General features: G+C 43.2%; 3 protein-coding genes across 7 annotated transcripts in view; 2 read left to right on the forward strand and 1 right to left on the reverse strand.

The window, feature by feature from the left end:
• The window catches only part of dennd4c (DENN/MADD domain containing 4C), a 35,791-nt gene extending 23,429 nt beyond the window's left edge, over positions 1 to 12,362 (forward strand). For 3 of the 5 annotated variants that reach the window (XM_069170252.1, XM_069170251.1, XM_069170250.1), the window contains 25 exons: positions 547 to 722; positions 844 to 944; positions 1,858 to 2,082; positions 2,601 to 2,746; positions 2,974 to 3,012; positions 3,323 to 3,453; positions 3,556 to 3,688; positions 3,837 to 4,043; positions 4,202 to 4,330; positions 4,472 to 4,619; positions 4,737 to 4,886; positions 5,001 to 5,120; positions 5,253 to 5,381; positions 5,584 to 6,677; positions 6,882 to 7,074; positions 7,177 to 7,274; positions 7,376 to 7,551; positions 7,733 to 7,891; positions 7,972 to 8,170; positions 8,272 to 8,382; positions 8,475 to 8,612; positions 9,195 to 9,312; positions 9,702 to 9,858; positions 10,007 to 10,071; positions 10,316 to 12,362. In XM_069170252.1, the coding sequence (XP_069026353.1) occupies positions 547 to 722; positions 844 to 944; positions 1,858 to 2,082; positions 2,601 to 2,746; positions 2,974 to 3,012; positions 3,323 to 3,453; positions 3,556 to 3,688; positions 3,837 to 4,043; positions 4,202 to 4,330; positions 4,472 to 4,619; positions 4,737 to 4,886; positions 5,001 to 5,120; positions 5,253 to 5,381; positions 5,584 to 6,677; positions 6,882 to 7,074; positions 7,177 to 7,274; positions 7,376 to 7,551; positions 7,733 to 7,891; positions 7,972 to 8,170; positions 8,272 to 8,382; positions 8,475 to 8,612; positions 9,195 to 9,312; positions 9,702 to 9,858; positions 10,007 to 10,071; positions 10,316 to 10,452 (4,479 nt within the window). In that variant the 3' untranslated portion in view covers positions 10,453 to 12,362. Of the gene's footprint in view, positions 1 to 546; positions 723 to 843; positions 945 to 1,857; positions 2,083 to 2,600; positions 2,747 to 2,973; positions 3,013 to 3,322; positions 3,454 to 3,555; positions 3,689 to 3,836; positions 4,044 to 4,201; positions 4,331 to 4,471; positions 4,620 to 4,736; positions 4,887 to 5,000; positions 5,121 to 5,252; positions 5,382 to 5,583; positions 6,678 to 6,881; positions 7,075 to 7,176; positions 7,275 to 7,375; positions 7,552 to 7,732; positions 7,892 to 7,971; positions 8,171 to 8,271; positions 8,613 to 9,194; positions 9,313 to 9,701; positions 9,859 to 10,006; positions 10,072 to 10,315 lie in introns of those variants that run through there. The other 2 variants (XM_069170253.1, XM_069170254.1) reach the window with 2 other exon arrangements.
• A 727-nt stretch (positions 12,363 to 13,089) lies between these two features.
• Positions 13,090 to 15,059, forward strand: cdca9 (cell division cycle associated 9). The gene is made up of 7 exons (XM_069170256.1): positions 13,090 to 13,222; positions 13,307 to 13,419; positions 13,528 to 13,550; positions 14,193 to 14,270; positions 14,434 to 14,548; positions 14,797 to 14,883; positions 15,015 to 15,059. The coding sequence occupies exons 1-7, from the start codon at positions 13,090 to 13,092 to the stop codon at positions 15,057 to 15,059; spliced, it is 594 nt and encodes a 197-aa protein (XP_069026357.1).
• Positions 15,060 to 15,555: 496 nt separating this feature from the next.
• plin2 (perilipin 2) lies at positions 15,556 to 19,223 on the reverse strand. Its single transcript, XM_069170345.1, has 8 exons — positions 19,199 to 19,223; positions 18,990 to 19,035; positions 18,554 to 18,749; positions 18,080 to 18,162; positions 17,661 to 17,946; positions 16,690 to 16,868; positions 16,441 to 16,557; positions 15,556 to 16,280 (listed from the first exon to the last, which is right to left on the reverse strand). Exons 2-8 carry the CDS (start codon positions 19,017 to 19,019, stop codon positions 15,837 to 15,839), a joined length of 1,335 nt encoding a protein of 444 aa, XP_069026446.1. The 5' UTR covers positions 19,020 to 19,035; positions 19,199 to 19,223; the 3' UTR covers positions 15,556 to 15,836.
• Positions 19,224 to 20,041: the final 818 nt, after the last annotated feature.

Consider the following 20,041-nt stretch of genomic DNA (forward strand, 5'->3'; position numbering starts at 1 on the left):
TCGAATGAATGAATCTATTGTAAATATAGTCAAGTGAGATAGTCATCTTCATTTGTGTAAGTGTATTAGTTATGAATAATAACACACTTTATATCCTTATAATAATGCAAAATCTATCCCTGGTATTATATCTGATCTACAGATCTCAAGTCCAAGTCCCTGGTCAACATAATATCCCAATAATGTTGGCACTCCTCCAACTTTTTAAACTTTGACTTATTTTTTACTGCAATCGGTTGTTTATTCTCCAGAAACCTGATTGAACCACTTCTCTCTAAAAACACAGGATGCCACAATCCTCACAAATCCCCCATGTGGCAATGAGAGTTTGTCAAAGTAAATCAGTTGCAGTAATAAATCGTATCTGATGCAAGTGGGACCTCTTAAATTTGTCAGTCGGCAAGATTTTATTCCGGAGTCTATTATCGATGTTGTCCCAGAAGTAAGGAAGAAAAAAAGTTAAAATGCAATAGCTGTAACGTAAAAACGCTTCTCATTGTCCCTGTGGTTGTAGTAACCCTGATTCTCCCTCTTGTCTGTCTTCAGATGATCTTCCCCTTCCAGTGGCAGTGTCCCTACATCCCTCTGTGTCCGCTCTCTCTAGCAGGCGTCCTCAACGCCCCGTGTCCGTTCATCGTGGGCGTGGACTCGCGCTACTTTGACCTTTATGACCCCCCGCCAGATGTTGTGTGTGTGGATCTGGACACCAACACTATCTACCTGTATGTTATATATTTATAACTGTTTCAAATGTTACAGAATTACATTTGTTCAACTGAGAGCCCGTTGCATATTTTTTTTGTTACTTCCAGCAAACGAACTTTGTGGTATGGTGTGTTTCAGGTCTGACGAGAAGAGACACAGCAACTGGAAGAACCTCCCAAAGAAGCCCTGCAAGAGTCTCATGAACTCATTAAGCAACTTGCACCACCAGCTGGCCACTGGTACAAACAGCATCTCACTTCTCCTTTTAGAAAAAAAAACCTCACTCACTTACTTACTTGTTGATCAAAATATAAAACGGACAAAATAGCCACAAACTAAGATTTAGACGATTCATGTTGAATGACATTATTATCGTTGTAAGGGCCCCATTGTATTCTGTCCGCAGTCTGTAGTAATATATGGAACTGAGCACATCAATAAGATTGTTGTTAAATAATTAAAATGCAGTGGAAAAATTATTTTAACAATACATTTAATTGGTTGAACACAAAACAAATCATTCATATTATGATATAAAAATGACAGCATAAAGAATACAACTGGGGAGCATCTGAAGTTAAATCTGATTAAATACAGACCTTTATAATTTACACTTTATGTCATTACCTTTGAATTCTTTTCCATTACCACCATTTGGTTGATGAAATTAAAGTAATGTTTTTCCATGTGTAAAATCGGTGGAGCATTCAAGAGGACTTTGTGCTTAACTGAAAACACCGTTCGCAAAACTCACGGAGCCATCAGCCTTTTCTGCTGGTTGAACTAACTTTCATCATAAAAGGACACCAGACGTGATGGAAGTAACTCTTACACTGGACTCTATACTGCTGAAGCACCGTGTAAACCTTTGTAACAGTAGCAGAAACATTTTAGCTGGCAACCTATTGCTAATAGTTAGTAAGCTAATGCTACTTAGAGGGTCTCACACAGTTTGCTTCTACCTTTATAACAGTAACTTCATCTTCAGGTGTGTCAAACGTCTTCATCAAGTAACATAATGATGAATAGATTGGGAGTGGGCCAACACTAAAAAAAAAAGCACAATAAAAGAGTTGGTTGTTAAAAGCAGCTGATAAAGGGTAAAACAGCTTTTCCTTGAACTGTTCAAACGGACTGTGGTTTGTGTTTTAGTTTCAGGGCCTCAAACGGCACAGGAGGGCTCGGCCGTGGACATGACCCCCATCGAGGCGGACTTCACCTGGCACAAGAAAAAGACGGCCCTGGAGATGGAAATCCAGGAGACCTTCCTCCGGTTCATGGCCTCCATCTTGAAGGGCTACCGCTCCTACCTCAAACCCATCACCCAGGCGCCCTCGGAAAAGGCCACCGCCGCAGACTCCCTTTATGACTTGCAAGGTAGACATGTGATTAACAGATTACTTTCGGAACGTGGTAAAGGATGTGGTTGAGGACGAAGGATGAACACCACAGAAACCCACATCTTTAGTCATGATATTGTTCATGAGCAGCCTTGTGTTATGGATTTGTTGATAGCTTCCTGACTTTGTAACATCTGCATAATTTATAGCTTTATTTCAGACTGATGTGTATTTTTATTGGCGTCTCTATTTCAAGATGCATCTCAACCTACAGTCAATCAAAGTGTCTAGAAATCAATCAACTTTCTCATCAGCTATGAAAAGAGTTTACTAATACTTGCTGCTGGGAAATTATTTTTTTTTACTTCCATTTAGCTTCACTATTACAGATCAGTTATAGATAGAGTGGAGGACAATCCTCTTAACTCTGTAGATAAAACACTTTTCTAAATAGCTGCACATTTGATTGATTGAATAGGGTCAACATTTGTACTGGACAACACTCCAGTACAAACGGTTTATATATTTCTTCTTTCACGTTTTTCCTTCCTGTAGGGTTTCTCAAAAGCCGAGACCGAGCCCACCAGAAGTTCTACTCCCAGCTCACCAAGACGCAGATATTCATCCGCTTTATCGAGGAGTGCACCTTCGTCAGCGACAAGGACACCGGCCTGGCCTTCTTTGACGACTGTGTCGAGAAGGTGATAACCGTCCCAGCGTCAGGCCGGCCTCAAATGTGTACAAACTGCACGCTGGGGTGTTTGTGTTGTTTTGTTTTTCTCTCCCGCTGGAGGTTTCCTTTCAGGAACAAGGCCTTTGTTTTATGTTGGTTTATTGACTAAATCACTTTTGTACGCTGGGACGCTAAGGAAGCCAAAATTTCCTCTGATTCATTCGTTTCCCTTTGCTCTCTTTCCTCTTCTCGCAGCTTTTTCCCTCTGATAAAGTCACCGACAAGGGCACGAAGGTAATTGCTTACACTGTAATCAGATTTCCTCGGACCTTCTTTTCTTAATTTTTGTGACTAACATTAAAAGATCGGTACATTTTGATGTCCTCCCTCCATTAAATGTGTGCAGCAAGGGGCGCGAACACTTCCTGCTTTGCCTCTGTACTCATCTCCTAATCACAACCAAAAAAAAAAGCACGTTTTAATGGAAAAGAATTAGAGACTGCAACATGCTTGTAGTTGTTTACTTTCGGCCATCAGACAGGAAGTGACCTGCAGAGTGTGCTTCACCTAAAGCTCAAGTCTTTGTGAATAATCCTCACTGCAGGTTGAAGGAGAGTCGTCTGAAGACACCAGACTGCTGGAGCTGGACGAGTCTCAAAAGAGCGAGCACACCGTCTTTGTGATGCCTCCTGAACCTTCGGCTGACGATGGACCCGATCCAGCTCCTCGATACACGTAAGTCCTTTTCAGTTTGTTTTAGTTCGGTAAAAGCTCTTTAAATAGAAGAGGATCTTTGTGCTCACGTGACCTTGCGACGATTGTACTTTTATCCCACAGGTATAAAGGCTTTCCCAGGCTGCAGGTGAATCTGTTTGACCGTCCCAGAGAGTTACGTCCAGCAATCAGCACCAGAGCAGCGGGGGCCAGTCCGTCCAGCAGCCCTGCACTGCTGGCTAAGAGGACGAAGCAGGTGTGGACACACTCACACAGCCACACTGGAACACGTTGCCAATAAGGCTGAGGTGTTTTAGTAACCTCAACCGTTGTTGAACTTATCACAGTCTCTGTCCTCATCTATCATGGTAAACACTGCTTGAAATGTCCGACTCATCCAACAGGAGATCAAGCTCGCGTACAAGATGGCGAAGCACTTCTACTCCCACCCGCCGCTGTGGGCCCGCTGCCTGTTCAGTCACTGCTACAGCATGTGGTTCATCTGCCTGCCAGCGGCCGTGGTGCTGGCTAAGTCTAAGAGCCGGGCCATGCAGCAGGCCTACAACGTCCTACTCAAGATGAGGACCACAGAGGTGGAGGTGCTGGATGAGGTACAGTCATGTTATGGATGGAAGAGTTTTTGAGTCTTAATGTTTTTTGTAGTTTGATTGTACATTCTTTGCTGTTTTTTTTTTTTTTTTTTTTAATAAGTAGTGCAAAAATCCAGGGCTGAAAACGGGTTCATGTTTTTGTGTGTCTTGTCTTTCAGGTGTGTCACAGAGTGATGATGCAGCTCTGTGGTATTTGGGGTCTTCCTGTCGTGGCTGTGCGAGTCCTGGTGGAGATGAAGAAAGCTGGAGTACATCCCAATGCCATCACATATGGATACTACAATAAGGTTATACATACAGCTGAGCACTTTAGAATTTTATTTTTCTTATAATTCAACAACTGGTTAAAATATTTAGGTTTTACTGATATGCTGGCTTATTAAACTTCTTAAACATTTACATAAAATCCATCCATCTGCTGCCTGCAGGCCGTCTTAGAGAGCCCGTGGCCAAGCAGAAACCGAAGCGGCCTCTTCATGTGGACCAAGTTGCGTAATGTGCTTCGTGGAGTGGCCCAGTTCAAGCAGGCTCTAAACCACACATCTCCAAAGAAGGGATCCACGTTAACCCCCACAGGTGAGACGGGTACAAACAGAACTGTATAATGTGTCAACATGAGTCCTCTCTCATTGTGTGTTTCCTTTTTTTTTTTTTTTTTTTTACTGACCCTCATTTTCCTGTGTCCTTCTCTAGCTTCATCAGTCAGTGGGTCAACTGTCACTGACGCAGACCGTCTGAGTCATGGAAGTGCTGACAGCTCGAGTGAGGTCAACGGTGAGGAACATAATCTGTTTGCCCCCAGCCGTGACATGGGAGAAACAGCAGACAGCCACTGTAGTACAGGTAAGGTACCGATTCCCCAACGCCCCACGGCTCAAGCTCTAAAAGTTAAACCTGAACCCAGTCAGCACAGACATGGCTTCCCCATTAGTACAGCCTGGTTTGTGTGACCTACAGGGAGACAGTCTGATCAAGGCTACGGCTCCAAGGATGAGTTACACCAGGAGCTGGCAGAGCCGTCACATACTGCTGTGCCTTCATCTGACGAGAGGAGCAATGCCAAAGCACAGCGTAATGGTGAGGAAAGCCCAGCATCGCATACAAAGTAGAAACCTCTAGCACTGCATTTTAAGATTGCGTGTGCACCATGACTCCTGTGCCTTCATGTACACTGATGTTGGTGTGCCACCTGTATTCCTTTTTAACCAGGAGGTGACATTGCAGGATCAGTGGACAGTGGAGCAGTAGCAGATCTTCCCAGTCCTGTTGATGAACCCTTGCCCGTCCCCAGTATCGTTAAGCTGTCCACAGGGAGCTTTGATGCTGGCAGGGAAGCAGGTGAGGAAGAAGACGAAGTCTTCAGGTTCACTTCAAATTACTTGGACTCGGAAATTGTGACAAAATTGGGGTGACAGTGTTGTGTAACCTTTCAGGGGGGACATTATTTTTGTTTTCTATTTGAATGCTCAACCATAACTTTCATTGTTGCAACTTCAAATTCAACAGCGCAACTTTCATAGTATCTGTGTACATTCTGCAGGTGCAGGGAAGCTGTTCAGGAGACTGAGCAAGAACGATAGCGTGTCTCTGCCTGATGAGGACGCCTCGCTGCCGCCTGCAGATGTAGCTAACCAGCCTCAACAGCAGCAGCAGAAATCCTTTACTGAACGGAGCTGCAGCTTCAGCGCTGAAACGCGTGCAGGAATGCTCTTGGAGAAAGGCGTGGACCACATGGCCAGCCAAATGGGCGCAGATGCTCGTATCCTGGCCGCTGCGCTCTCTGGAGGTCAAAGCCCACCTGTGAACACCGCGTCCAAAGCACTTTTTACAGACCTGGAGGAAGAGCCGGAAGATGATCCGGGCTTGATGCTTAAGAAGCTGTCGGAGGAAGAGGACCCAGCAGCGCCTGAGGGAATGAAGGGTGATGAAGAGGGGAAGGGCACTGAGGTAAATCTGGAGACACGAGAAAGGAAGTACACTGAAACACAGGAGGATGAGTCCGGAGTGCGAGGAGCAAGCTTGGAGAGGGCAGACGTGCAGGTTGGCGCTGACCCGCTTTCCCGCCTGGCGTCACAGAGTGAAGAGTCGGCCTCCGTCACCAGCCAGGAGCCGCCACGCTCCGTGCCCGCTGTGGTGTCCCGTAACCTTGCTGAGGAGATCGAAATGTACATGAGCCTGAGGAGCCCACTAGGTGCTAAATCCTCCAGCATGGAGCTCCAGCAGTCCCAGGGAGACTCCACCGACGCCCCTCAGCCCAAACAGTCTCTGGAGAGGAGGTGCAGCCTCCCAGTGCCTCAAGTCAAAACTCCGACCAGCTCACCAGGCGACACCCCTAAACGCAGCCCCAACACCATCACCCGCTCCAAGACGTTTGCAGCAAAGACAAAGACAAAGACGCCTGCGAGCACGACAGCAAACCCAGGTCCCAGATCGTCCTCACTGACAGCGCTGGTCAAGTCCTCTCAGGGAGGCTCACTGGGCTCGGTCATTAACTCCATTTCAGGCATCAAAATGGACACCCTCTTGTCAGGACCTAAGATTGATGTGCTTAAATCAAGCATGAAGCAGGCGGCAAACGTGGCCAGCAAAGTGTGGGGGGCAGTGGCCTCAGCTTACTCTTACTCAGATGATGAGGTGAGCGTCGTTAAAGGGTCATTCTAGACCTTTTAAGCAGCTTTCACAACGATGCTAATCAAACCAGATAACATTTTGTTTATTGCTTTTTGGTACCTTTACCTCACAGCACACCTGCTATATGAGTTTGGTGATGCTCTATGGACATCAACAGAAAATAACTGTATTTTTTTTCTCAGAATTCGATCTCACTTTTCTGTGCAGGATGAACAGGCTCAGGGTGCTGGCGGCTTCCCAGCCCGTCTGGACGAACACGTGCTGTCTGCACATGACTTGGTCGAGAGTCCTGAGAGGAGGGTCATCCCAGGGCTGGTGGCTAACGGTCTAAACCAGAGCTGCACCAGCCTGGGCAGCAGCAGCGGCAGCAGCGACACAGGCCGAGGAACCCACCAGACACGTACGTACTCAACGGGAATATGTGAGGAGCATGGAAGAAAAAGAGCCTGATGAAGACGGTTGTGATGTCGACTGTCGCGATTGTTTTTGTCTCCGTCTGCAGATCCAACTTCGGGGCGAACAGGCAGGAGTCCCGACTCTGAGCAAGGCTCCTCTCATCACGCTTCCTCCTCAAGTATCTACCAGAACTGTGCACTGGAGGTCAGACATACTGCACCTGCACAAACACCCTCTTTGTTGCCACCGAGCTCTCAGTGCAAAGATGAAATCCTGACTGGTTGGGCATGTTTCCTCACTGACAGGTGCTGATGTCCAGCTGCTCCCAGTGCCGCTCCTGTGAAGCCCTGGTGTACGACGAGGAGATCATGGCGGGTTGGACAGCGGATGATTCCAACCTGAACACCAACTGTCCCTTCTGTCACACTGCCTTCCTTCCCTTATTGCACATCGAGTTTCATGACTTGCGCACAATCAGCGGGTACGAATCTAAGTACTAAGATTACTTTTTTCTTGTACTGTTTTTTTTTTTTTTTTTTTTTTTTTTTTTTTTTTTTTTTTTTTAAAGTGATGTGAAGATAAATTATGGAAATTAGAGAGTAACAAACACATTTTTTTATTTCAGGAAAATGTAAATAGACCACCTAATTTTTTACTTCCAGGTTTTATATGAATCCCAGTGCTTCAGGAGACAGTATGCACAGCAACAGTACTCAACCAACAGCTAGCAGCTCAGCTGACATCAAGACACCGGACCTGATCTCTTTCCCAGAGGAGGAACCAAGGGAGACTCCAGATAATCGTCCTGGAACACACAAGAGGTGCAACCACAAATTACAGTTGGATTAACCGTGACGGGATGTATTCAAATCTGCTCACGGCTCTTTGCTTGTTGTTCTAGTCTGATTCCAGAGCCCGTACAGTCGGACCCCCTGGGTCTCCTGGAGCACCAGGCGGCGGGGAAGCAGCAGAGATGCAGTGGGACTTCACTGACACGCAGCAACAGTGTTGGAGGACCGCTGCAGAGCCTGGACTACTCCCAGAGACCTGGACACGGTGTCTCCACCACCAGCCTTCCCTGCAGCCTGCAAGAGGTGTCGGTCAGTGCCCTTTGCTTTTCTAAATTAAGCCTGTCACTGAAGATGAGACTTGTACCTGCAATGCAATGAAATTAATTGGTGGACTTGTGTGTGTTTGTCAGGATGGCATGGGAACAAAACGTCCGAATCCCAAGCCCGTGTCTGTGCCATACCTCAGCCCCCTGGTGCTGCGCAAGGAGCTGGAGACCCTGTTGGAGAACGAGGGAGATCGGGTAAAGTACTCGCATAAACACATGATGTCACAGTGCGTGCCTGCCACAGACACAAGATCCTGTAAGTCCAAGCTCGGGCTTTATCTGTCCAGGTGATCTACACCCACAAGTTCCTCAGCCAGCACCCAATCATTTTCTGGAACCTGGTGTGGTATTTCCGCCGCTTGGATCTGCCCACTCACCTCCCGGGTCTCATCCTGACCTCTGAACACTGCAACAATGGAGTACAGGTTAGACACCAAGAATGCTGTCTGTCTTTATTTCTTGTGTCTCTTTCATGATGCCTCTCCATCCTCTTTATTTTTAGTCTTTGAGTTGAGTTCATGTAGACTTGATGGAGCAAACCCAAACTTCCCCCTCATACTTTTACAGACTGTCAGTTTGATGCATATTGTATACAATAACTCACCTCTGGCAAAATCCATCACAGTACAATAACACTGTTGACTGTGTTTCTTGGTTTGTTTGTATATAATATATATAGATATATACTGTACTGTGTATATATGTAAATACATATATATATACACACACATATATATATTTATATATATGTTGACTGTGTTTCTTGGTTTGTTTGTATATAATATATATAGATATATAATGTACTGTATATACTGTGCATTTTATATTTTTTACTGCTATTTACTGCTATTTTATTGCTTTTCTATTATTCTATTATTTTATTCTATTATTTCTATTATTATCTTATTGCTTCTGTATGCTGCTGTAGTGAAAAAATTTCCCCTCGGGGATTAATAAAGTAAATACCTACCTATTGGCAGTAATATAACAAAGGTTTGTCTTTGCAGCTGCCTGTGACGTCACTGGTCCAGGACAGTAAGCAGGTGTTTGTACAGCTGCTGTGGGACAACATTAACCTGCACCAGGAACATGGAGAACCCCTTTACGCGCTGTGGAGGGCCTTTTGTGAGTGTGGACCCAGACACACATCACAATACACATAAAAAATGTTGTGATCAAAGCTTCATTCATATTAACCTGATAATAGAAGTTTGTAGAAAACTACAACTAGAGGGCACCAAAGTCAACAGTATTTAATGCAACATCGTGGCAATCATGCAGATTATCCAAAAGTAAACAAACTTTTTAAACTTGATATGCATTGTTTAAAATATCAGCTAATTTTTGCCAACTATATTTCACAATTTCAAAAAATCTTGTTGTGGACTCTGCAACAAGTTGTTTTCTTGGAACAACATTGCTGACAGAAGAGGTCAGAGCAGAGACTCATCACTGAAAGAAAGGGTTATTCAACAGAGGTTCTGATGGAGCCGGTGTGTGTTGTGTGTTTCCAGTGGTGAAGAAGGAAACTTTGGCTCCAACTGACCACCAGGAGATCCGAACACTCCTCAACACGATTGTTCGCAACATCCAGACCAATGATGTCTTCGGGCCGATCAACCTTCTGATCCGAGAGATCAAACGACGTCCAGACGGGGTCAAAAGGCAGAGGTCAGCCCCAACCCTCCTGCTCACGCCTTGTTCCTTCAAGCACTTTTACTTCTTTATTATTCAATATATTTCTGCAGTGAATTTGCACATTTACAATGTCAATGAAAGCACGTCTTTTGTCTCATTTACTGTTCTGAATTTCTGTCAGGAGTATCTATAGAGAAATACTGTTTCTTTCATTGGTGGCCTTGGGACGGGAGAACATCGACGTAGGTGAGTGAATGTTTGAAAAGGTAATTGAGGTAATTTGACAACCATTACATTTATTTGAAGTCAGAAGGTCGTCAAAAAGGCTGAAATGAACTCAAACTGTATCATCAAGTCATTTTAATGTTTTTAATTTCATTCTTATTGTCGCTAAAGATGAAGAGTTACCAGGTAAATTCAAAATCAGAAACAGAAGCTGACATTTTTTCTCATTTTTGTGAATCCTCCCACCCTCCCTTGACACCTGCAGAGGCCTTTGACAGGGAGTACCACCAGTCCTACAACAACCTCGGCGCAGAGCAGCTCAAGTCTTTGCACTGCATCGATTGCCCGCCCAGCCCCAGCGTCCAGTGTTGCCTCAAAGCTTTTGGAGCCCCCGTCATCTGAACACTTTCGCCTCCCCGCGGCGGAGATGTAAAATCTGACCGGTCACGTGTGACAGCAGGAGGGAAAGATAAGTGAACTTTTAAAGCCCTCCGATCGCCCAAACATGGTACTTCTTCTTTTACTTCTTCTTCTTCTTCCTCTCATCTTGAAAGATGTACATTGTCTACTTTTTTTCTTTTTTTTTTTTTTACAACCTTCAGATGCTTTTCAGAGGTTGGGACTGTTTTTGTAATCTGCTTGGAAATGGGACTAGTTGACCTTTGTTTCTTGATAGATGGTGTACAGCAAGATTAATCAGTGTACAGAATGCATTGACTGCCCTGATGGTGTACACACACGTGTGTGTGTGTGTGTGTGTGTGTGTGTGTGTGTGTGTGTGTGTGTGTGTGTGTGTATAATCAAGGAGTCAGTTCCCTGTCTTGTAGCCTTTCGCCCACTTTGCTTAAATCTGTGTGAGTAGTTTGAGACAGTGTACAGAACCCGACTCTTTGTTTGTGCACTTTCTTAAAGAAAAAAAACGAAGAAAAATAACCCGTAACTCGAGTCCAACCTGTCTTTTTGTTCATATTTTTAACTTGGGGGGGTAATCTGTCACCAGGGTTGCCTCTTTTTATTATTTTTTTGGTCAAGCAACATGTCTCGATGAATTGACTGTGTGTGTGATCCAAGTCTTAATGAATGTTGTCGTGTTTTGAGTGTAAATGTACCCGCTCACATTTGGGGGCTCTCCGTGTAGATATGAACTCGTCAGTTACACGTGTAAACGGGAGAAGACTGAGGCCACGGACAATCACTAATTATCAATCACTAAAAATGGATTCATAACATTCCAGATGCCTTCCAATCACAGCGGGTCTTACAGAGGTGTTGATCTCTGCAACAGTGAAACCGGCTATTTGGAGGCAGAGATCATGAAAAGAAAAAAAGAAAAAAAAAAAAAGGTGTGCCACACTACTGATTCTGACACATTAAAACAAGACATGTTCTCTTGCATGAAAGACAAACAGCAGCTTGGTGCAGAGCCTCTCTGATGCAGTCCAACTTGTGTTTTTTTAATATCTGCATTTTTTTTTTTTAACAGGAACATACTGTACTTGTTCAGCTAACATGCCTTATTGTTAAGATAAATTAGAACTGTAACTCCCATGTACTTGGGCTATTCCTTACTCTAGCATAGTATGAACCATTATGGTGTTTTAAAGTGGATATATTACTTGCCGACAGGATGGCTTTTTCTGGTTTACATCGTAGCTTTGAATAGTAGTGCCAGCTGCTAGAGCTTTACAGCGCAAAAGGCTTCTTCAGTACAGCTGGTACTGTGTCACGAACGAGGGACTTTGACATGACAGTCCAGTGAATGCTGAAACAGACCGGAAAACAACAAAGCGCTGTGATGAAATGCTGGCAGATGGGTATAGATTGAACTATTTGTAGTCTTGGGAGAGCGATGCCCACTTGTACAGATGAGATAATGTAAAATATTTCGTTTGCACTGCAATAGATTGAAACCTGACCTTAACTGAGGGTGAGGAGATGAAACCACATCAGAATATTAACAACGCATACTTGTCGTTCCTCCAAAACATAAAGAAATTCTCAATTATTTATTTTTGTATCATTGACATTCGGATTGCAGATAGTGTGCTAACTTAGAATTTGTATGACTAACAACGCCACGTCTCCCTTTTAATCTGTTTTAAGGAATTCCACCCTGTACTGACTTTGTAAATTTGATCTCCTTACGTCAGAGGATGTACAGAAAATACTTTTTTTTTTTCTTTTTTTTCTTTTTTTTTTTTTTTTAAGAAAATAGTAGATTAACTGATCTCTTACCGTCCTGTGGAAAGGAAATGAATGTCTACATTTAAGTGCGCTGCAATAAATTGGTTTGTGAACTGATTGAAAACAAAGTGCGTCCATTTTTTGTCAATGCATCGATTTAAGAAATTGTGTTTTCATTGTCAGGTATGAAAATCTGTCTTGTCACGTACATATTTGAATTTCCTCAGTTCTATTCTCAGATATTATGTTGCTGCAAACGTCTTAATTGTGCTGGTCAACACCAAATCACTTTCCAAGTAAAATCTCCTACACTCCTCTCCTGTTTCCTGTCATCCCCCCCATCTTACTCAGCATGTCAACTGAAGGTTTATCACAAGATGTTGCAGATGCTAGAGACAATCCTGACTGAATATGAAAGACAAAAATACACATCCCATCTTTATACTGAGTAGATACAAAGTGAAGGACTTTATTTCATATATATGTAAAATTGTATCGGCACGGTTTAATAGGCCTATATTTAGCCTGAGTAGTGTGACAGTGTGGCCTTTTGTTTGGGACAGATGTCAACCTGTTTAACAGTGTTTACTTAATTTTAGACTAAATGTGACTGATTTATACATTTACTTTAAAAACAAAAATCAAATCTAAAGGCTAACCAGCGCGTGAATATCCTAACGACTGATTAAACCGGTCACAGGTGCGCACAGAGAGACGCACGGGCTTAACTCTAAACTGCTGTGATTGGTTGTTTTAGTGACATAACGATCAATCACAGGCAGAGCTGTCCTGCAGCTGATCCAATCCAGCACGAGCCGGTGAATATTTCTAGAGCTGAGCTGAGGGAACTTCAACATGACTGGTGGTGAAAACAAGATGCCGGTAAGATGGACCAGAAACGCAGAACATGCCCAGAACAGAGAAGAGCTGAGCCGGGATATGCGACGGCGGAGGCTGGACCTTTTCATTCAGCAGTTTGAGAAAGAAGGTGTGGTAGTTGGTAGTGGCTGAAATGTAAAGTTTCACACCTTCCTCGCCATTGTTTTGAAAAGGTCCGAACATTTCCCTCCAGCTCAGGAGCGCATGAACGAGTTGGAGGCCAAAGTGGAGAACATGTTGGCCACCGTGGACAAAGTCTTCAAAGTGGAACTGATGAAGATGCCTCCCGCGCTTCAAAACACACTCGTAGGTGATTTAATTAGTGGTGAGTCCTCCTTATTCACACGTTTAGATTACAACTACCTGGTCTAAAAATGTCTGACACGTCACTCGTCTTTCTTTTTTCCGTGGAAGCTGAGGAGCTCTCAGCCAGTGAGGTATCAATTGTCATAAACGTGAGTTGAAGGCAGTAGGTTATGTTGCATCTTTGTCCATCTTGGAGTACGTTTTCTAAATTTAATAACATGGAAAATTAACCACTTTTGCAGAATGAGTCCCATGAGATGCCCCAAACAAGGGTTCCCAGCAAAAAAGGTGAAATTCCTGGGTTTTTTTTTTTAAATAAAAAGTGGAGTTTATCTTGACCATGATCAGTTGACAATTTTTCACAATATCAAATATATCTTGTTGAATCATTCGAGCTTTTGTTTGGGAAGGAAAATCAATTGGTTGTACACCAGTCCAATCCAGTCCAGCCCAAAGGCCCTTATCCAAAACTTTGAAGGTAGGTGAGGTTTACACAAAGAGGATGCTTTCTAAACTTCCAGTGCCAAAAAAAAGGCTTTCCAGTGTGCCGTAGGATTGGGGATATAATGTATGCAGAACAGCATTTCTCATGGTGTCTTTTTTTTTTTTTTTTAGGCAAGAAAAGGGAGGAAAACAACCAGGACATTAGCTGAAAGTAACAGCACTGAGAATCTGGGGTAACATTTTAATTTGAAGGAAAGCGTTGTGTATTATATTGAGTGTGCTGAGCATCGTGCCGGCCTTGACTGGCACTTGTCTGTTGATTTCTACAGGGGCTCTTCTGTCACTGCCAAAAGAACTCAAAGCTGCCTGGGTCGCAAGCCCAATGACCAGACCCGACCTAAACTCAGGTCTGTTACTGCCTTCAGTGGAGCAGAACATGGACAGAAGTTGCGCAGAGCAGTTGAATGTCACTTATTTTTTTTGTAATGCGTTGAATTTTGAGGTTTAGCCCTTGCAGCTATTTTTTTTTTTTACGCCTGACTTCGTACAGGTATTTGTGACCTCCAACTAAAATGCACTGATGCGAGTCTTTTGTCGTCCCAGGTCTGTCGTCTCTTCTGGTGATCTGCGCTGTTCGGTTGTGGGATCTGCTGCACACATCACCGTAACCACAGCAGAGGGGCAGGTACTTCATGTTTTTATCCTTGTTACTTGGTAACTGTCTTGAGGAAGTTGTAATCAATTTCTTTAAAGCCAGGAGGGGCGTTGTCCTTCATTTGGAGGACCTGAATCCAGGCTCCTTGTTGGAAGGAACGGCCTCTCAAAACATCTGAACAAACAAGTGTTGGATCCCTTCATGACCCGACTCGGTTTCCCCTCAGTTTATAATAAACGGACGTATTTTACAAGTCAGGTGGTTCTCTTCCTTTCTAGGCGGTAAGTTTTTCTGAAGAGACCAAGGATGAAATTAACTGGGACTTGCTGGACGACGTGGCACGGTGCCAGATTCAGAAGCTGAAGGTAATAGAAAGTTCATCTTTAACTTTTGTTAACAAAACAGTCCAGAAAAAACCTTTTTGGAAATGCATGGTTAAACATTTGAAACTATAAAACCGAGAGTCCTTCTTGTAAACTGTATTTTGGATTTTCAGAAGCTCATGGAGTATCTGTCACAGCGCATGTGTAAAGATGCCTGAACATTCCCTGAGAGCAGGATGTTTGTCTGGATTTCTTTTTTTCTCGTGTTTCTTAATTCTAATTGTTTCTTTATTTGTGTGGGCAAAATAAAGCTTGTTTATATTATACTTCATGAAAGTATAAAAAATTATTTGTACAACAGTCTGCAAAATGTCTGGTCATTAAGGCCCAAGATTATATTTGCTTAATCTTTTCTTAATTTTTGAAAGCAAGTTGATCTTCACATTTCTAAAGTAGCCAACAAATGAGAGGCCTTTTACTTGATAATTAAAATGATGAGTTAATTTCCTTTGGAGTTTTAGTTCAAAAAGCACAGGCAGGTCAGAGTATCTTGCTAGATATTACTTCTGTCACGTTCATCCTGCTGAAGACTTCACTAGTCCCCTAATTTAATATTAGTGACCACTTTGAATCGTTTGAGATTCTTGCAAAGCAATTTTCTTCTCTTCCTGTAGAGGGGGGGGGGGGGGGGGGGAAATGACTCTGGAGCTCAAATAAGTGACCTACGTAAACTTTATGTAGCAATTATCACACAATTAAGTTTTGCCACCTTGGCTGGTAAATAGCTTCATTATAAAACATTACACAGAATTGAGCAATCTCACATTTTTCGAGATGTGATTCAAACGACAATAAAATTGAATTCTGTCTGACATATCTATACTTCGAGTTCTGCATCCTAATACATTCAACATTATTAAAAGTCTAATCTTTGTTTACAAAGCTGTCACATTGCCACACGATATATTGCCCTCGGAACATAAGGCTGTGATGGATCAATGCTGCTGCTGCGAGTTCAGTAACTCCAGCTCCACTTCCAAGTGTGGAGGAGTGGAAGGAGATCTGGAGGGCGCAGATTGTGGGCTTCTGGCAGCAGAGGCCGCTGTGTCAGGGTTCTCGGCAGGTATCCGGGGGTAGAAGGGACCCACCAGCCAGTTGAGCGGTGTGTTGTTGACAAGGTAATCCATGACGTTGTCCAGGGAGTTTTTCATTTTGCCCAGCTGCGCTCTGCTGCTGGTCAACACGCTGTCTGGCAGGTCTCTCATCACCTTAGCTTTGCTGAAACTGGTGTAGACCTGCGTGGCAGCGTGCCTGAGGGAGAGCACCTCCTTCTGGATGTGGTTGGGGAGACCCTGCAGGCTGGAGACCAGGACCAGGCAGGTGGTCTGGAGCTGCTGGGTGAGTGAATGCGTCAGGGCCAAAGTCCGAGACTCGATGACCTGAGTGGAGGATGAACAGATTTAAATAAATTGATTTCTTTACAGCCTTTATTTCAAAGGAATAAATGTGGTGTAATTCACATATACAACTGAATGTGTGATGCTTTCATCTTCCCCCGAGACACTGACTGTTATCCTTTTGTATATCTGTGTTGTTTACCTCTGCCTCGTCGCTGGTCTCCTGATTTGAACCACTGGATGTCCGTCCCACCAAGGAGCTCAGCTTGTTATTTACCAATTTGTTGGCGCCGTTAATATTCTTTCTGCCATATTCAATCTGGAAAAACAAACACTGAAAATGTTAATTTTCAGTCCCCAGACATTAAAAGCAGTTGTGTTTTTAGTAGTTAAATCTTTAAAAGTTTAGTCAATTTAAATATACTATTAGATTAAAAAAAAGTCCACCCACCAGGTCAACAGTGGAGTTGAGCTCAGAGATGAATTGAATGCTGCGTTGCTTGCCATCTCCTATTTTGGCCACGGCTCTGGTGTACGCTCTCTTTCGGAGCTTAGTGGAGAGAGAACCCAGGCGGACATAGTAGCTTGGCTCCCTCTGGTCAAAGCCTTTCACGGTTTTTGCCTCCAGCTCTGTCACAAGGCAGGGAAACATGAAATGCTTCATTAGAAATGAGGTAAAACAACCTGATTGCTATAAATCCAGTTCATGTAAATTAACTGATTTTAATGGGTTGAAGTGTAGAAAAGCATGCCAAAGAGAGTTATAACGTGCAAACTGGAGGCTTGAAAGCCTGAAGAATGTAGTTTATTCACAAGTCAATCTCTGAGAACAGATCATTTTACATTAACAGTGTACAGGACTGTTTGTTGTAAGCTTCAGCACATCAATCTAAACAGCTCCTCTAATGACTGCGAAAAACAGGCTTCTAATGCAAAATGATCTGCATAATCCGATAAATCCTGTTTTCTTGGAAACTGGACCAAATCCATGCAAACTGCAGCTGCCTCTTCATAAGTCACCCTTGATACAGCTTGTTATAGACTAACAAACTTAAGCTCATGAGACTTTACTTTATTTCACTCATGGAAACATTATTTGCCATAAAAGCGGCAAACAACTGTGTTTTTAAGTCTTTATATATAATTTTTTAAAATATATATATATATATATATATATATATATATATATAATTTATATATATAAATGTAATTTTATATATATATATAGAGAGAGAGAGAGAACGAAAGACTGCCTGTCTACCTGGGATAAGAAAGAAAATCTGCATTTCTCTGATAAAAATGTTTGAGTTTCATTTCAGAATCAATCAATAACCTTAAAGAACTTTGTCCTTTTACATACCAAAAAAAAAAAACTATAGAGAGAGCGTTTCTTTAGGTTTTTTTTTTTCTGACCCCACTCACCCAGTTCGTCCTCCGTCAGAGGCAAATACTGCTCCACTAAGCTTTCAGATGTACTGAGGGCCGTGTCCACTCCACTGCTGACCATCCGTCCCACTCTGCTCTCCAGCACCGTGCTCACTCTCCCACTGACAGCAGCCTTGGTCCTGTCCATCCCATCCTGCACTGCGTCCAGAGTCTTTTCCACAACGCTGCTCAGAGTATCAGAGACTGTGCCCTTGGCATCGAACATTGTGCCCGTTACGACATGCCTGGCTGTGGTTACTGCATCCTTGGCACTGGAAACAAACTGGACAGAGACAGATACATTTTTAGTAGTTGAAGGTCGCTAAAGACTGGGCAAAGGTCGTGACTAACTCCTCAGGAGACAAGTTCCCAGCAGCATTGTGCAATTGAGCTCGGTTATAAAAACCACTGTGTACCTGCTCAGGGGGCTGGTGAAGAATTGGCAAGGTCTTCTCAATCTTGTCTAAACCTTTACAGGCCAGGTCATTGGCAATGACAACTGTGGGCAAAAAAAAAAAAAAAGTAAATGAGGGCACTGTAAAGCAAGCTGAAACAAAGATGCCAGTAAATAAACTGACTCCATAAATATTCGGGAGGATAGTCTGTAAATGTTCTTCTAAATAAAATATTTACACATCTAAGCTTTATTAGTGGTTTTATGTTTAGTTTCTGGGAGATTATACAAACTGGGTGAAAGATCAAGCCGAGTCAGAGCCAGCAGCCTGACCTGAACTTCCCCTTTTTTTTAAAAACTCTGCCTACTGTGACTCAGCCTTCCAGTTTCAGTATCCCTGCATTTTATTTTTGACACCCTATAAATGTCTTACGCTCCATCTACAACCGGATTAAATAAAAGTGAGCTGAAACGGACTGAATTTAGAAGTTCTTACTCTGAGGCTCCAGCTTGTAAATGATGGGTGAAGCCGTGGTGAAGGCCACGGAGGTGATGGTGCGGACTCCTTGCTCCGCCGCCTCGCACACGGTCCTGATATAAGGGTGGTTGTCCTTGGTGGTGGAGTACACACTGGACACCAAGCCGTAGGTGGAGCTCACCAGAGGAAGGCTGCTCACCCGCTCCACCACACTCTGGAAGGAAATGCACACAAAAACATGTAAAAAAAAAAAAAAAAAAAGGTCCAGAGTGGATTTAAAGAGCCATCCTGCAATAGATTACAATATTAAGGAATTTTTTTTAATTTTTTTTTTTAGTGTTACAAACCAGCACTGCGTTCAGAAACGAAACTTCACTGTCTTCCACATTAGTTGTGGCAGCATTACAGTCAACATGTCACTTACAGTATCTTGCCGTCTGTTGATTTAACTCACCTGATTTGGAATATATTCAACGGCCTCCATTTCTGATGAAACGTTTCTGTTCAAAGAAAACAATAAATAAATAAATCGACTTTTACTTAAGAAACAAACAAAATCTCTGAAGAAGACAGATAAGGGAGGCGTTACATCCGTCACACAGCAGTCCATCTTTTAAAGCGACAAAGATCATAAAAACTTAATAGAAATAAGTGAATACTTACCCGAGTTGTGTCAGAAAACCCAAACTGTCAACGAGCTGAATGAAACGTGGGCGACAGCAGCTGTATTTATGTGCTGTAGTTATCGCGAGATGGAGCGCAGCACGTTGACGTAAGAGCGACAGGAACGTTTCTAGGGTAAAGGTAAAGGGTAAAAGTTGTCCGGGGAAATTCCAGTGAAATCCAGCTTTCACGTGGACAGCATATTTCAACAGGCTGCTTTCATATAATTTCATAAGCCAGTGAAATTTCTTCTGGTCAAAACAGGATGATTAAAATGTTCATAAAAAAAAACTAAACAGTACTACATTGACTGTAGCTCATGAGCTGTGAGTGGATGGGTGCACGTAGCTTCCTGGGGCAGTCTCACCCCCCCCCCTATTCGTTCTCATGCTTTGTGATGCAATATAAAATGCACTAATAACAATCTAGTGACATCATGACTATATATTGCTTAGAACCCAACCAGTGCTCCCGTCTTGACCTCAAGGTCTGATGATGTGTCAGTTTGTTTGAGGCAATTTGATTAAATTCAAGCAGTTATGGGCATATGCACCTTTTTTAACATATCAAACTGAAATAGTAAAAGTGGTGACGCCCCCCCCCCCCCCTAGATAATGCAAGACAAGCCTAAAAGGTTCAGTGTATTCAGATGGATCAATTGGCAAAAATGGAATACAATCAATTGTTTTCATCAGTGTTAAATCACCTGAAACTAAGAATCCTTGTGCTTTTATTCCCTTAGAATGAGCACTTGATATCAACAATGGGAAGGAGTCCTCTTCACAGAGCCTGCCATCCTACCGTAGCCTGGTAAGCTGTCCCAGCCTGTTTGATGGTACAGTG

Source organism: Embiotoca jacksoni, unplaced genomic scaffold, assembly GCF_022577435.1.
Source record: "Embiotoca jacksoni isolate LCO1_2020_lvr unplaced genomic scaffold, fEmbJac1.0.p SCAF_49, whole genome shotgun sequence".
Taxonomy (NCBI): Eukaryota; Metazoa; Chordata; class Actinopteri; family Embiotocidae; genus Embiotoca; species Embiotoca jacksoni.